Source organism: Elephantulus edwardii, unplaced genomic scaffold, assembly GCF_000299155.1.
Source record: "Elephantulus edwardii isolate Elephantulus edwardi_28Jun2011 unplaced genomic scaffold, EleEdw1.0 scaffold00047, whole genome shotgun sequence".
NCBI lineage: Eukaryota > Metazoa > Chordata > Mammalia > Macroscelidea > Macroscelididae > Elephantulus > Elephantulus edwardii.
The window spans coordinates 17,092,449-17,110,088 of NW_006399797.1; the positions used below are offsets into that span (position 1 = coordinate 17,092,449).

The 17,640-nt window shown below is 40.1% G+C and overlaps 1 protein-coding gene across 1 annotated transcript in view; it reads left to right on the plus strand.

Annotated features, from left to right (window-relative positions):
- MYRFL (myelin regulatory factor-like) overlaps positions 1-17,640 on the plus strand; it is a gene marked incomplete at its 5' end in the record, with an annotated part of 174,930 nt that overhangs the window by 62,287 nt on the left and 95,003 nt on the right. Inside the window, 2 exons of the mRNA XM_006886110.1 lie at positions 11,971-12,079; positions 15,647-15,756. Of these exons, the coding sequence (XP_006886172.1) occupies positions 11,971-12,079; positions 15,647-15,756 (219 nt within the window). The remainder of the gene's footprint in view (positions 1-11,970; positions 12,080-15,646; positions 15,757-17,640) is intronic.

Genomic DNA, 17,640 nt, shown 5'->3' on the forward strand with positions numbered 1-17,640 from the left:
CCTTTCTTTGTACAACAGAACAAAAAGACATGTCATTACCAAAAACTTTTTCCCAGTCTGTGGCTTCCCTTTTTTCCCTGTTGGAGAAGTTTTTGGATGTGCATAGGGATTTGATTCTTAGAAGGTCCCATTCATCTATTTTATCTTTGAGGAGGCCTTTATTCACTTTACGTGTGCAAAATAACATTTTATTAAAAGAAAACATGGACCCTTAGCATGTGAGGTCTGCAGACTAGCATGCTTCTGCTACACACCAGCACTTGAGATAATATGTAGAAACCTTGAGTAGGAGGCATCATTCACAATCAGCACTTGAAAACTTGTTGTTGGGTCCTGTCAAGTCGTGTATGACCCATAACCACCCTATGAACAAAAGATCTGAACGCTGTTCTATCCTGTGCCATTGTCACACTTCCTGACACACAAGAGCCCATTGTAGCAGTCACCCATCAATCCACCTGGTTAAGGGTCTTCCTCTCCTTTGCTGACCCTCCACCATTCCCAGTATTATGTTTTTCTTCAAGGAAAAGCCCCGCCTAGCAACATGCCCAAAGTATGTGAGGCGAAGTCTCTTCATTCTTGCCTCCAAAGAGCACTCTGCACCCTCTCCAAGTCATAGCTCTTTGTTCATTTTGCTGTTTAGAGTTTGTTTAGTGCTCTTATCCAACACTTCAGCTTAAAGGCATCAATTCTTCTTCTGTTGTCCTTATTCACTGTTAAACTCTCAAATGCATAACAAGTGATCAGAAAGACATGGCCTGAATCAGTTGCATCTTAGTCTTCTTATTGACATCATAAATATACATTGTATATTAACGATAACATACATATATCTTTGAAAAGTTCATATATGCGGAACTTTAAAAGAACATTTTTGTTGTAAAATGCTAAGCAAATAGATATTATTCATATTTACTTGTCCAAAACAGAAACTATTTTATTTATTATTTTATATTATTGTGTTTTTAAGAGATCTTCCCAAATTTACAAAGTACGTAGTCCTAGAAATTTTGTCTGCTTCATTTACTATTTCCTAGAGGCCACAGGAGAATGATGTCTCTTCCTGTTAAGATTTAAAGCCTTGGAAACCCAGTGGAGAGCTGGCGCACTCTCTGAGAGTGTTGGCTCTTCTGGAGAGCCAGAATCCCCTTGATGGCAGAGAGTTTAAATTTGAGAAACAAACCAGATGACAGTCATGATGATGACATCACTGGGAGGTGGGTGAGCTTCCTTCGCCACTCCCTGCCCTATTATTTTTCTTCTTCTTTTAAAAAGAGAATCATTCTTGCAAATGCTCTGGGAAGCTGATAATGGGTAGATTTGATTATAAGCATAGGAAAAGAGGTAAGATGCTTGGTAACCAAAGCTCAGTCATTGGAGATGAGCACAGTGCAATGGCCAAGCATAATGGCCCAACATTATAACTAGGGAAATGACAATGAGGTTCAGCTTTCTCTGATTAGGGTTAGGGTTAGCATTAAGATTAGGGGTAGGTGTTGCCTCCATTATACAAGCTAATATATAATATACTGTACTAATATAGTTCATTTTGTGCTAATTAAGCAGTCGAGCACTATGCAAAGCAAGCACAGGTAGAGAAGATCTCCACTGTTCATCTGGACACACATCCAAGAAAGAGAGAAGATAAGGAAATAAGATTGAAACCTGTGACAGCGAAGCACAGGAAAAACGAGGAGGCTGCCTTCAGTGAGGAGCACGTTAACCTACCCAGACAGCAGTGGAAATTATATGCTAAAAATCAAAGTGGTGTGAAGAATGTCAGTGGAAGATAAAAAAAGAGGAAGCTGAGAGTTGAATGCACTAAATCTTGTTGTGAAGACTAGGGATAGAGTTGTTGTTATTATGATCATAGAGTTGACCACAACTCATAATGACCCTATGAACAATGGCTCTGAACCCTGCCCTATCTTAGCCAATCCCAGTGTCTCTGACACACCTTTCCCCATTGCCACAGTCACTATGTCAATCCATCTCATCCAGGGTCTTCCTCTCCTGTGCTGACCCTCCACCCTTCCAAGCATATTGTCTTTCTCCAAGCATCTTGTTCTCCTGGCAACATGCCCAAAGTGTGTGAGATGGAGTTTTAAAATCCTCGCCACCAAGGAGCAACCTGGCTTCATCCTCTCCAGGATGTTTGTTCTCTTTGTAGTCTATGGTATATCCAATACTCTTTTCCAGCACCACAGCTCAAAGGTATTGATTTTTCTTCTGTTGTCCTTATTCATGGTCCAACTCTCAGATGTAGAGCAAGCAATTGAGAAGACTGTGGTCTAGATCAGGTGCACCTTGGTCTCTAGACTGACATTGTTGGTTTTAGCACTCTGGAGAGATCTTTGGCATCAGATTCCTCCCCTTTTTATTTGATATTGTTTTGCTTACAAAGTTCATACACATTGTGCTTCATTCACATTGTGTTCATTCACATGTCCTCATGTTTCATACAATCATTATGGGGCATTATAATTTATAAAATTAATCACCATTGGACCTTGCCCACCATTACCCTGTCTTTTCAGGTCCCCACTAGATCTTTCACATTTCCTTTCCCCACCCCATCCACTAAACTGTTGTTTAAACTGTTGAAACTTGTGGTTTCGCCCCACCCATCTTCTCCCACCTGCACCCACCCGTGGGTCCCCACACATACTTTGCTAATTATTCTTCTATTTTTATAATGGTCTTGTGCAGTATTTGTCCTTTTGAGACTGAGTTAGTTCACTCAGCATAATGCTCTGTGGTCACTCCCAAGTTAAGTAGTTGTTTTTGAAATTGTTGCTCCTGAGTATAAATCAACTCGTCTTTTGATTTCCTGATTGATGATGCCAACAGTGTTGACTGTGGATCTGAGCAAGATGAAATTATTAACAACCTTAATCTTTTCTCCCTTGATCAGAAGGATTTTAAAGCCAAAAGCCAGAAGAAAAATCAGTCAAGATGAAATGCTCAAAGATTGTTCTGTTTGTCTGCCATCTTTTTTTTTTTTAATTATTTTGTTTGTTGTTTTTTTTTTTTGTCTGCCGTCTTTATTACCATGTGCTAACAACAAAAGTAGACATATGACGGGTGCAAGAAATACAGATGTGCACAAGTTTCCCCAGGGAGCGATGGGCCAAATGCAGAAGTTCCTTCGTCAGTTCTGGGTGAACAGATGCCACTCTATTGGCTCCTCATGTGAGACTGAAAGGCCAGGCTGTGGGCCATAACCACAGATAGATCTTAGTGACAATGCTCCTGACAAAACTGGAGTCCGACAGCATGCCTCCTCTGCAAGGCAGTTCTAGAATGATTGGTAAAGGAACCATGGATAGAAGCCAGCATAACTGTGATGGTCATTTGCATTCATGGCCAACACTTTCCAAAACAGCTATAGGCATGATCAAATCAGACACTCAACATCTAGCTTCTAATTAAACGCACGTAGATGAGCAAGACACGTTATAGGGTTAAGTGCTGGACTGCATATGGTTTCCAGAAGCAGATTCAAAGGAAGCACAGTCCTTGCTTTGAAGTTTTTCTCAAGGCCAAGTGTATGGATAGGGAACATGAAATACAGATGGAAATCAGAATGTTATTAAAGAAAATGTTTAGATTCCCAAGCCAGCCCTTAGAAAGTTTCTTTGACTAAACATCAGTGTGAAGTAGTTTATGAGGAGAAATGTGGCATCAGGATTGGAGGAAGACTGATCAACAACCTATGTTACATAGATGATAGATACAACCTTGCTTGCTGAAACTGAGGAGGGTGTGTAAGTGCTTTCTGCAGAAGGTCTATATAAAGTGAAGCTCAACATCAAGAAGACAAAGATTCTCACCACTGGGGCAACTGGCAGCACCATGATGGATGGAGAAGAGATTGAGGTTGTTAACAGTTACAGCTTGCTCAGCTCCACAATCAACACTTTTGGCATCAGCGTCCAGGAAATCAAAAGGCGAATTGTATTAGGTAAATCTGCTGTTAGAGATCTTTTCAGAGTACTGAGAAGCAAAGATGTCACCTAGAGACTAAGGTATGCCTGATCCAGCCATGATTTTCACAATTACTTGCTACACATCAGAGAGCTGGACAATGGCTAAGGAGGATAGAAGAATTAATGCCTTTGAGTTGTGGTGCTGTGAAAAGAGTCTTGAACATACCATGAACTGCCAAAAAACCAAGTAGGTCTGTCTTGGAGACAGAAAAACAAAGTTTAAAGGCTAGGATTTGGAATCTCTGTCTCACATACTTTGGGCATGTGGCCAGGAGGGACCAATCCTTGGAGAAAGACATCATGCTCAAAAGGGTGGAGGGATAGTGCAGGAGAGGAAGACCTCAGATGAGGTGGATTGATACAGTAACTCTGGCAATGGGAGTAGGTATTTTGGAGTCAGTGAGACTGGCTCAGGACAGGGCAGGCATCAGAGCTATTGTGCACAGGGTCTCTATGAATTGCAGGCAACTTGATGGCACATAACAACAACAATGATGGTAATAGTTCTCACTCATTACCATCAAGTCAGAACTGGCTCATATTGACCCTCCTGTGGTTTCAGAGATTGTAAATTGGGAAGAGATTGCCCATTTTCCACCTATTGAACAGCTGGTGAATTTGACCTCCCAGCCTTTGAGTTGGCAGCACAAATCCTTACCCACGAGGCCATCAGAGATAGTACTTTAGAAGCTATTTGCTATGTGGAGTAATATATCATTTGGAAGAATGCATTCCATGGATTCCATTTAGACACTGGGAACCATTTTTTCTACTTTGGAGCCTGGCAGTCCAAATATGAGCCTCTCTTCTCTGTTCCATTTATAGTAAAGGAAAAATTTCCTTTCATTCTAATATCTGGTGGGGCTCAAACAGCCTATGTAGGAGCCAAGGGCATAATAAGATGTAGGCATAAGACTACTAAGACCCATGAACTGAATTTTGGAGTGGATTCTGGGTACACATCTCACCATGCTGGCTCCTGGTTGACCCTTTTCTTCAGGTATGTTAGTCTTGGAAATTGTCTGCTGCTCCACTGCCCTCCTTATTTCATTCCTTCAGCAGTAGATGGCAAACACGTAAATCACTTTACCAGGAATGGTACGGGCTTTAAGATGACTAAGACACAGGCCTCATTTTCAGTAGTTTTTAAACATTATGCTACAAATAATCTAATCTGGTTTATTTATTAAATCCTCTGCATGTGGGACATAGTAACTACTCATAAAGTATTTGTCAATTGAATGAAGTAGCTCATGTTGTTGTTAGGCGTTGTCAGGTGGAGCAACACTCACAGTGACCCTGTGAATGATGGAAGCTAGAGCCCAGTCCTAGCCTGTGCCAGCCTCATGATCTCTGACCCACTCAAGCCCATTGCTTCAGTCACTGTGCCAATGCGCCTGGTTGAGGAGCTTCCTATCCTTTACGGTCCCCTCACCTTTCCAAGCATGTTGTCCTTCTCCAGGCCTTATCTTTTTTTCCCCTTTTGGCAGTCCATGGGATATTCAGTACTATTCTCCAACATCACATTTCAAAGGTATCAATTCTTCTTCTGTCATCTTTCTTCATTGTCCAGCTCATAGCAACAGTTCAAATTATAGAAAAGACCATGGTCTGAATCAAGCTTACCTTAGTCTTCAAACTAACATTATTGCTTTTCAGTAATATGTAGAGGTCCCTGATGTCATACTGTCCCAGGACAATATGTTTCATGATCTCCTGACTTTGGTTGCAAGGATTTTGATTGTGGATCCAAGTAAGATGAAATCATTGACAATTTTAATCCTTTCTCCATCTATCACGATGTTGTCTGTTGGTCCAGCAATGAGGATCTTTGGTTTGTTTGGGGTTTTTTTTTTACATTGAAATGCAATCTATGTTGATGGCTACAGTTTTGATCTTCTGCAGCACAGCAAGTGTTTAAAAGCCTTCTTAGTTTCAGCAAGCAGTGCTGTGTCATCCACATATGGAAGGTTGTTGAGTCTTCCTCCAAATCTGATGCCACATTCTTCTTTATAAAGTCAGACTTCTTGAATAATTTGCTCAGCATACAGATTGGATATGTATGGTAAAAGGACACAACTGCAGTGCATACCTTTCTTGCTTTGTTCATACAGTTGCCTCTTGGTCTAGGTTTAGGTTTTGCATGAGCACAGTAGACTGTTTTGGGGTTTTCATTCTTAATGTCAGCCATAATTTGTTATGATCCACACAATCAAATGCCTTTGCATAGTCAGTAAAACACAAATAGACATTCTTCTGGTATTATTTGCTTTCAGCTGGCATCCATCTGATATCAACAATGATATCCCTGGTGCCACTGCCTCTTCTAAATCCAGCTTGAACTTCTGGCAGTTCTCTATGTACTGTTCAAGCCATTTTTGCCATGATCTTTAGTGGTATTTTGCTTGCATGTGATAATAATGACATAGTCCGATAATTTCCACATTCCATTAGATCACTTTTCTCAGGAATGGGAATAAATGTGGGTCTTTTCCAGTCAGTTGGCTATGCAGCTATCCCCAAATTTCTTGGCATGGTCTGGTCAGCACATCCAGGGCTGCATCAGTTATTTGAGACATGTTAATTGGTATCTCATTATTTCTGGGTATTTTTTTTTTTTTGGCCAATGCCTTCGTTGTACTTTGAATGTCTTGACTCTTGATCATATGGTATTTCCTGAAGGACTTCCTAATAATAGATATATAATCAAGGCAAAATCCTAAAACAAAAAAAACCCCAAAAAAGCCCCAAACACAAAAAACTCTAGCCCTTTAAAAAACAAAACAGCAACAGCAAAACCCCCACCAAAATTCTTTCCTGTCCTGTCAGAACTGACTCAGCTGTCTTCCTGCAGGTTTCCAGCACTGTAAATCACATAGGAGGAGACTGTGCATCAAATCTGGTGCATTTGAACTCTACCAGAGAGGCAGGGCCTTTGGGTTAGCAACCAAGCCCCTGTAGACCATGTCACCATATCTCTCTTAGGACAATGCAGAATTTCAAATGATCCTATGTGAGTTAGACTACAGGAGCTCCACACACTAATCTTAATCTCTCTAGTCTAGCATTACCCCTCTGCTTTGGCTGTGTAGACATCATTCTGGTGACTTGCTGCCTGGTTGAGTCATGCTCTCTCTTCCCAGTTTCCTTGCTGTAGTCCCAACCACTCCACGTGCTACTCTACCTTGAATCTTTCCATATCTTCTGTTTTAAAGGCATTAATTTATTTAACAAATATTAGTTGAGCACCTACTCTGTGCCAGGAATTGTACTAGAAACTGACGATATGGAGTGAACAGAAAAGTACCATCTCAAGTACACCCTTGCTCTCATGGAATATATATGCTGTATGGGAAAGTGACAATTGTGATACAATTAGTTGTCTGGTTATATCGTGACTAGTGTTTTGAAGGAAAGCAACAGGAACTAAAAGCATGTAAAGAAGAGTGGCTCTCGGGGTGTGGGCAAGAAGAGAAACTGGAAAACATGGCACTTCTGATATCAATAAAGCCACACTATAGTTTGGCCTCTCTCTTCATCTGTTAAAAAAAAAAGAAAAAAAAAAAAGAGTGGCTCTCTTCCTGCTGTTGAAGGTCAGGTCCAGTTTCTTTGAGGAAGGGATGTTTAAATTGGGTTGGAAAAGGTAAGAGAGAGTGTAGGTCCTGAAGTAGAAGGAGCAGAACACCATCTCTAGAAAGCTTTCCTTTATGGTCCCTGTGAATTAGGCGACAACCTGGATGGTGCAAATGGTGAAGTTCTCATCTGTTAGATGGCAGGTTGGTGGCCTGGTTCAACCCAAAGTTACCTCAGAAGGAAGGCTCAGTGATGCACTTTCAAAAGGTCATGGCCATCAAAACCCTGTGGAGAACAGTTCTCCTCTGACACCTAGGGGTTGACACCTAAGTTGCTATCTATAGCAGCTGCTTTGTGTTTTTTTAAAAGCAATTGGATACCTTCTCTGTTCATAATTCCAGTATAATCTTACACTTCTCATAATGTAATCATACCTAATGTGTCCACCTTTCTATCCAGATTGCACTTTAAACATTTTCCAAGTTTTCTTATATTGCAAGGATGGGGGAGTGCCAAACACAGTTGTTGTTGGTTTGGTTTGTTTGGGGTTTTCTTTTACCATGAAGGACACACTATGCAAAATCTCAGATGAAAGTATATAAATTGTAACAAGGATAGAAATGCTCCCAACTTATTATATCCTTTGAGTGAGAAAGTACCACAGAGATTCTCTCATGCATACATTCAAAGTCGAGACAGTTGTTGCATTTAGAAAATACATCTTGTTGACAACTGTTAAAAACTTGAAAGTCTATTCTTTGAATGAAAATTTAATAGAGTTTCTACCATTCAAGCAGATTAAATCAAAACACTATTTCAAGTTTCTGAAGTTTATGTGTGTAACAAGGATCTGAATGTTTACAGTATATCCTTAAGAACACCCTGCAGATTCTCTAGGATAAATATATTAATTTAAAGTTGTGCAGCTAAAAAGAAAAAAAAATAAAGTTGTGTAGTTTACAAAATACACAGTGTGTAACAAAGATAATCGGAACACTCTCATACATTCTTTGAATTAATATACAAAATAGAATTTCTTCCATTCAAATACATGAAGTAAAAGGCGACCACAACATTTTTGAATCCCTAAGCTGAAAGCGTTCAATATTTAAGATGACTGGTAAATGTTAGTAAAATGATATAGTAAGTGAATGGATAAAAACTTTGACTATAGTGAGCACAAAATTATATTAACTATTATATATATCTGAAGTAAAGCTGGTGTTTAGCCAATTGAGAGTCAAACAGCAGACTTTCACAACCAGCCCAACTAGAAAAATTCATATCTGTGTTTTTAGACTATGCAAAGGCATTTGTGCAGATCACAATAAATTGTGGCTAACCTTGAGGAGACTGGGAATCCCAGAACATTTGACTGAACTTATGCAAAACCTATACTCAGACCAGGCAGCAGTCCTTAGAACAGAGCAAGGAAACACTTCATGTTCAAATCAAGAAAGGAAGGTGTCACGGGTACATCTTATCTCCATACCTTTTCAATCTATATGCAGATCAGATCATTTGGGTGGCTAGGCTTTATGAAGAGGACTGTGGCATCAGGATTGAAGGAAGACACATCAACAACTTCCATTATGTAGATGACACAGCCCTGCTTGCTGAAACTGAGAATAACCTAACGCACTTGCTAAAGAAGGTCAAGGACTGTAGTCCTCAATATGGATTGAAGTTCAACATAAAGAAGACAAAGATTCTCACCCCTGGGCCAACTGGCACCACCATGATAGGTGGAGAGGAGACTGAGGTTGTTAACAGTTACAGCTTGCTTGGCTCCATGATCAACATTCTTGGCACCAGCAGGCATGAAATCAAAAGACAAATTGCACTGGGAAAATCTGTTGTCAGGGACTTCTCCAGAGTACTGTGTAGCAACAATGTCAGTGTAGAGACCAAGATGTGCCAAATTCAGGCCATTGTCTTTATAATTATTTTGCTATTCATCAGAGAGCTGGACAATGACTAAGGATGACAGAAGAAGAATCTATGCCTCTGAGTTGTGATCCTGGAGAAGAGTCTTGAACATGCCATGGACCACTAAGAGGCCAATTATGCCTATCTTCACGAGGGTGAAGCCATATTTCTCCTTGGAGGGTAGGATTTTTAAGCTCCATCTCACATAATTTGGGCCTGCAGCCAGGAGGGACCAATCCCTGAAGACAGACATCATGTTCATAATAGAATGGTGGAGGGACAGAGCAGGAGAGGAAGACACCAGATGAAAGAGATTGACAGTAACTAAAGCAATGGAGATAGATGTGTCAGATGAGTCAATGAGACCTGCTCATGATAGGACAGGCTTCAAAGCTGTTATATGTAGGGTTGCTATGAGTCGCAAGAGACTCAATGGGACATAACAACAATACAGTGCACATCACCACCCATTTTGTACTGAGTGAGTCAAAGGGGGAGTAATAGAGGAAGACATGGTTCAGACAAACAAAACAGTAGTGTTGGCTTCTCTAACATATAGATGAATGCTCAAGAAGTGTGCTATTCACTGTCAAGAGATCACTGGCTTTATAATTAAGCTATATTCCAAAAGGAAATTTGGGGACTTGCTGTTGCTGTCAGGGGCCATCAAGTCAACTTTGATTCCCAATGACCCTGTGAACAACAGAGCTGAGCCCTTCCCTGTCCTGCACCATTCTCACAATCTTGGATACGCTCTAACCCATTGTTACAATCATTGTATCAGTTCAATTTGTTGAGTATCTTTTCTTTCTCTGACTCCTCACCTTTCTCAACATGATGTCTTTTCTCAGGGACTAGGCCTTCCTGAAAATATGCTGAAAGTATAAGAGACGAAGTTTCACCATACTTACCTCTAAGGAATACAGAATTGTTTGTTGTTTCAGAAGTCCATGGGATATTCAATACTTTTCTCCATCACCTAATTCAAAAGCATTAATTCTTCTGTTGTTTTTACTCATTGTCCAACTTTCAGATGCATGGAAAGTAATTGAAAAGGCCATAGTTTGGATCAGGCACACCTTAGTTTTCAGAGTGGTATCCTTGCTCTTTAGCATTTTGGAGAGGTCTTTGACATCAGATTCTCCTAATGAAACATGTCTCTTGATCTCTTGACTGCTGTTTATCATGGATTTTTATTGTGGACCCATGTAAAATGAAATAGCTGATAGTGTCAATCTTTTCTCAGTCTGTCACAATGTTGCCTATTAGTTCAGTGCCAAGAATTGTTGTGTTCTTTTGAGATGTAACCCATATTAAAGGCTATAGTCTGATCTTTTGCAGTAAGTTTTTCAAGTCCACCGCTTTCCACAAGCAAGGTGGTGCCATCGGTATAATGCAGCTGTTAACGAATCTTCCTCTAATCCTAATGCCACCTTCTTCATATAGACCAGCTTCTTAAATTATTTGCTTAGCTCACAAATTAAATAGGTATAGAGAAAGGATACAACTCTGACACACATCTTTCCTAATTTTAAATCATGAAACATTCTTTTGTTCTGTTTGGACATCTGCTTCTTGGTTAATGCATAGGTTTCACATGGCACAATTAAATGTTCTGAGATTCCCATTCTTCTCAATGTTAGCCTTAATTTGTTATTATCCACACCATCAAACACCTTTGCATGGTCAATAAAGTGCAGCAAAATATCTTTCTAATATTCTCTACTTTCAGCCAAGATCAATCTGACATTAGCACTGATAGTCCTTATTAAGAAAATTCATCTTCTGCTATTACTGTCATTTTATGAAAATAATTGAAAACCCCTCAAACTCAATCTAGAGGATACTCCTTTGAATAAGGCATGTTTGGCTGTAAGGGGGGAAAAATCAGTATATAACAGTGATCAGAGGAGGAGTTCTGAGTTTTGAAGAGCCAGTAGTCAAATAATGCTGGCTTGCAATCTGTCAATATGAAATTCCCCCCAGCAAAATGTGCAAAAGCAACTCAGCAATATCCATGTCCCAAAGACTGTTATTTGAACTAAGCTTTCCATTTTCAATTTGCCAATATAAATTTTGCCTGTGAACCTATGTGTTCATCTGGAAATGATATTTTGCAATCCTGAAAAGCAGTGGTTTCTTTCCAAAGTGAGAAACTTCCTTTTTCAGAAGGAGGATTCACCTTTAGAACAAGACAAGTGAGGCAAGGACAGTGAGTGCTGGAGCTTTATTTAGTCTTGTAATTTGGACACAAACACTCTGGCATAGTTTGCTAGTCGGTGAGTGGAAGTCACTGAAGTGAACCTTGAGACTGAGGCTCTTCTCTGGAGGAAAAGGACAAGTCTTTTAAAATCATTTAAACAAGAGTAAAGGGTAAGACCCACTGTCAACATTTCTAATTTCTCTGGGTCACTCTGGGCCTTGATTTGATTAGCAAATATCTAAGTCTATGAAATCTACTCTTTTTTAATTAATTTAGGTTGACACAAATGAACAGCTGAGAAGAATCGCTCAAATGAGAATTGTTGAGTATGACTACAAACCTGAATTTGCATCTGCAATGGGAATAAACACTGCCCATCAAACAGGTATGCAAGCAGATTCCCCTGTTGCATTGTGATACGTTAAAACTTTTATTTGCCTTTTATTTTGAAGTTGTGTGCTGTGACATTTGACAAACACTCTGGTGGTCCAATTTGTCCTTTGTGAAAACCATGGCTAGACCAGGAAAGGTTATGAAATGTCTGTGTTACCTTTCCTCAAGGCCTCCCCCCTCCTTTCTCCCCCTTGGTACATCTGGAGCATTTTGGATAAGGAGATTCTTCACACCAGAGTCCTCTTGTTCTTGGGAGTGGTATTCATGGACACACTGCTCCTAGAGAAAGAACACTGGTCTAGAGAAAGAAATTAGAAAGAAAGATGCCTTGAGGTGAGAGAAAACAAAAACCAAAAGCCCACAGCTGTCGAGTTAGCTCCAATTCATAGTAGTTTCCAAGGCTGGAAATCTTATAGGAGAAGACTCCCCATCTGTCGCCTGCACGGCAGCAAGTGGATTCAAACCAAAGACCTTTCAGTTACTGGTGCAACACACTCTGCACTACGTCACCAAGGGGTCAGCAAAGTGGTGTTTATATTGTAGTCTAGGAACTCTTGAGGGGGAAAAACCCATACAGGGGCACAGATTTCCTACAGAAAAAGAAGTCCAAGGGTCTGCCCCACCTGTACTTCTTTCTACGTTGCTCTTGTTGGTTGCCATCAAGTGGATGGTGACCCTGTGGTGACCCTGGGCTTGAGGAGTTATGTGCTGTTGAGTAGATGGTGACTCATGGTGACACTATGCACGCGGAGTAGAGCACTTGTCAAGTCTGTGACCTTTCGGAAGCAGATTGCCAGCACTGTCCTGAAACAAGTCTCAGGCTGACTCAAAGGGTCTTTGACTATATTCCAAGTAAGGAATGTTTGGAATAGGCATGCGGATGAGCAAACATTATTTTTCTTGCTGCAAGTAAAAAGTAAACAGAGGCTAGCATTTTTGAAAAATGCCATCTTGAAAAAAAGTTTTGTTTGAGCAAGTATTTGAAGCTGTTAGGTTAAGGGGATGAGAAAGGGCTTTTTTGGTTTTTTTTTAGTATATTTTTGAGGAAAATGTGTACTTTTCTGATACATTGACTGTGGTGATGGGGTCAAGGGTGTTGGAGATGGTGAGTTTGGCTCAGGAGAGGAGCAAGTTCACAGCTGTTGTTGACAAGGTCATCATGAGTCATAGTTGACTTGATGGCCTATAACAACAACAATATGAACATTTGGAGGTGTGCACAGCTGATCTTCATGATGGAGTCTGTCCAGTTAATTGACCATCAACAGCTTTGTCAGGGCGTGTGCTATCGATTTTTTCATGACTGCCTTCTCTGGAAGGTCGTAGTGCAATCATTCTTTGACTCTGTGTGTGCCTGGCATATGCAAGCTCTTGCAGATAACTTAAAGCAAGATTACTGTCAAAGTTAAATTTCTCACGAAAGAATACCTACTGTTGCCTGTGTTAGCTGAATTCAGTGGTGCTTTTGTGGGGTATGCCTGGGACTGGTGTTGAAGAGTTTGTGGCTAGCTTCCTGGACCTGGACTGACTTAGGGAAAAGAGTTGGTTACACTTAATTTTAGCCAAAAGGCTGAGAAGCGCTAAGACTTTGTTAAAATTGAACAGAAAGGTTTTTTTTTTTTATTTCAATGAACATCTACAGAGATTTTCGAATTTCGTTCATTCATTGTTGCATTTTTCTCCCCGCCCACCCCACCAAGAAAGGTAATTTTATATTGGTTAATGAGGGAAAAAATCAGGAAAATGGGAAAGCTTGGGATCAAAGTAAACTTAGCATTAAAAATCAGTTAAGATTTCTCCTTCCTATGAATTATTGTTGTTGATGTATTAAGTATTGTCTAGTCAAGCATGACTCATAACGATTATAGGAACAATAGGCCTGAACCCTGTCCTATCCAGTGTCATTCCCACCATCTCTGACACACGTGAGCCCATTGCTGCAGCCGCTGTGTTGATCCATTTCACCGAGGGTCTTCCCCTCATTAGCTCACCAGAAGGTCACCTTTCTAGGCATGATGTCCCTTTCCAAGGAATATCTCCTCCTAAAAACATTCCCATCATGCCATCAATGGTTAGAAACTAATTTAAAAAGAAAAAAACCAAGGAGCTCTGCTAGCCTAGTGGTAAGAAACTGTGCTGTAATCCCAAAGGCATGAAGTTTGAATCCACCAACTGCTCTGCAAAGGATGGACACTCTCCTCCCATGTGATTTATAGGCTCTGAAAACCCACTGGAGGGTCAGCTATGAATTGGTTTCTTCTTGACAGCAAATAACATTTTTTTAAAAAGACCGTCTTTGATACAAGGTGATGGCTGATCAGGAAATTTTTTTATGGCAACCCAGAGGTTTAAATTAAAGGCAAGAACTTCAGGAAAGTTTCTTGTTTTTGTTGTTATTGTTGGTTTTTTTTTAAAATTTTTTTTTATTTTATTTTATTATTTTTGTGTGCGTGTACCGTCAAATCAGATCTGACCGGTACAGGAGGAGATTGTCCCTCCTTCCCCGGCAGAGCATCTGGTGGATTCGAACCGTGCACCTTTGGGATTGTAGTTGCAGCTTCTTACCACTAGGCCACCAGAGCTCCCCTATTGTTTGTTTTTTAAAATAATGTCTTCTGTGAGTCAGACTTGAGGGTCAACTATAGGTCTGCCTTGAAGGTACATTAACAGCAACAACTGTGAGTCAGAAGAGATTCCCCCCCCTCCCCCACCCCAAGCAGGAGGGACGAGGTAGGGGTGGGATGGTAACTATGTGAATGAAAATGGCCCGGGTTTGTAGAGCCCTGTTGTTCTAAAGGACACTGTTGTTGTCATGGGTCCTCCTAGCTGACCCTTCAAGAGGTTTTCAGAGACTGTAAATTGTACTAGAGGAGAATGTCCATCTCTCTCCTGTGGAGCAGCTGGTGGACTTGAGCTGCTTGTCTTTGGGTTGGCAACAAAACTCCTTACCCACCAGGCCACCAGAGCTCCCTTAAAGGACACCTGTCTTTTTAAAATTCCGAGGTCTTTTGTGGGTATTGAAGACACTTCCTGACAGTAGGGGTTGACATGGACTTGAAAGCTCAGAGAAGAGTATGAGGTTTATTTAGACGACATCTAGAATTACCAAGTTCAAAGTGCAGTTTGTGCAAATCACACACATGCTGGGATTTAAGACCTAAACCAGAACCAGCCTATGTCAATCCCGCCCTGAAAGATTTGTATTGAATCTAGCCTTTTTCATCTGGGTTTGAACTACACCTTTTCAGTCAGTAATCAAGCCCTGAATCTTTGATGCCTCTCAGCGACCTACGTGCAGGGATTTTAATGCATTTCCGTACCTCTTGGCTCAGGGTCTATAAGAAAAATGGAGAGAGAAATTTCTCCATTTTAATGCTACACTGATTCTTAATTCAAAATTTGTTCATATAAAAGCATTGTAAGTCAAAGTCAAAGATCAGAAGGATAAGCATTTATTTCCAAAGATGTTCTGCTGCCTACCTATGCTCTGTGTTGGCCTTAGAGGGTTTCCTTGGAAAGGTCTTGCTGTGATTAAATTTGTTGTTGTGTTTGTGTGTAGGAATGATTGCTCAAGAGGTGCAACAGATCCTACCTGGAGCTGTGAGAGAGGTTGGTGATGTCACCTGTGAAAACGGAGAAAAGTTGGAGAACTTCCTCATGGTTGATAAGGTAATTGCTCAATAAATATCCATTACTTTAGCTGTGATGCCCCATGTAACTCCCCTGGGCTGACACCCTGACTGAGATATAGGATACAAAATACTATTCTTCACAGAGTTGTAGACTAAGCTGGTGTTAGTTCTCTCACGTTGATTGTAAAAAGAAGCCCTGTAAAGGGATTACAAAAATGAATCTGCAAATATAAGAATGAAAGTTCTGAGAGGCCTCATTGCTGAGGGTAACTGGCTGAGGAAAAGGCCACTTAGGGTGAATACCTTTAAGCCTGATTAGACTTTTATCTTTAAAAATGGAATTAACAAATTAAATTTGTTTTCTCTTACGTAATATAGTTCAAATTGTATTTTTTAAATTGCAAATTTTAAAATTTGCTACTTAGAATAAAGTAAACATAATTTATCCAGTTTGAAACAGATGAGGGAGAGAATAATTTAAAAGCGATATATGATAGAGTATTATGGTTATCATAAGAATTCAGAATGAAAGTTGCATAGTGGAGTGTACTCGGGGTGGTGGGAGGTATACAGGGGGGATTGTATACCAAAGAAAGAATTTTTCTTTTACATTTCAAAGAGAGGGGCGAACTGGGGCCAGGGGAGGGCTGGACAGGGAGAAAAGTGCAACAATGAATGAATGGAAATCCAGTCTCTGTAAATGTTCATTATAATTAATAAAATAAAATTTTAAAAAAAGAATAAAGTAGTAATAGATGAAATGGGTTTTGGGGGTTTTTAGCATAATCTTTCGGCAGAACTGTACATTTGACTTTCACAGCACAATCGTAAAGTGGGTCACTTTTTCAAAGATATTCATGGTCTCATCATTTTCCCCCCAAGGGCCTTTCTCAATGCTTTGATATTCAAATCCCTCTCTTTTGAAGGAATGCTATCCTATCATCCTTATAGATTTACTTCCCTTTATTCATTAATGTATCTAACTCTGCCAGTTTCTGGATTTGGGAGACTTCATGTGTGATTTGACTAGTTCTCTGATTATCTGTCTCAGTTATGCGACATCCTGTCATCTTTTGCAATATTTGGAAATTCCGCCTGTTCCTGGGTTGCCTTGTTGTAAGAGGCGAAAACCCCAGTTACCACTGCAGTTGCAAAAAACCAAGGAAAGTAGTTTATTTTGGCATACTGTTTAAAAAGAAAATGACAGACAGGTAAAGGAAGGGGAATGGGGGCTGCAAGCTGTCCAGTTACATCTCTTGAAATTTATACAGCTTTACATTAGGATTCAGCTCCCGTTAACATGCTTAAGAAGTGAGATGCTCAAATATCTCTCTCAGAGATTTTCCTTGTCATGAGTGACCTTTGATGTGGGTGACAGTCCAAATCAAATCTTGTCTTCTCAAGACACAGGACATTCACAGACATGGGAAGGAAGCCAAACAAAAAGCGGTATTCTTAGGTAATGAGCGCCAGGAGGTTTTCCTTCAGTCCAGGTCAGTGGGAGATGGAAATATGAGTGATGTTGGTTCTAGTTCTTTTGTTCCTCGTGACTGTATTTCTTCAAGAAGATAATACTATTTGTCTGCTAAAGGGGCTTTTCTAGGGGGAAGGATGGGTACAAATCAGAGGAGCTAGCATGAAGTCTGCAAATTTGGCTCTTGGAATTGGCAATCGAATTTGTATTTTATTTGTTTCTTTTTTCAATCTGAATTGAAGTTATATTATTAGAAAGGTACAAAGGGACAAATACTGCATGGTGCCACTGTTGTAGAATGGGTCTGACATCAGGGTGGGGGTATGACAGAAAAAACTGGATAAATTATGTATATTGTATTGAAACAGATGAGGGAAAGAACAGATTAGAAGTGATATATGATTGAGTATTATGGTTAGCATAGGAATCGAGAATTAAGGTTGCATA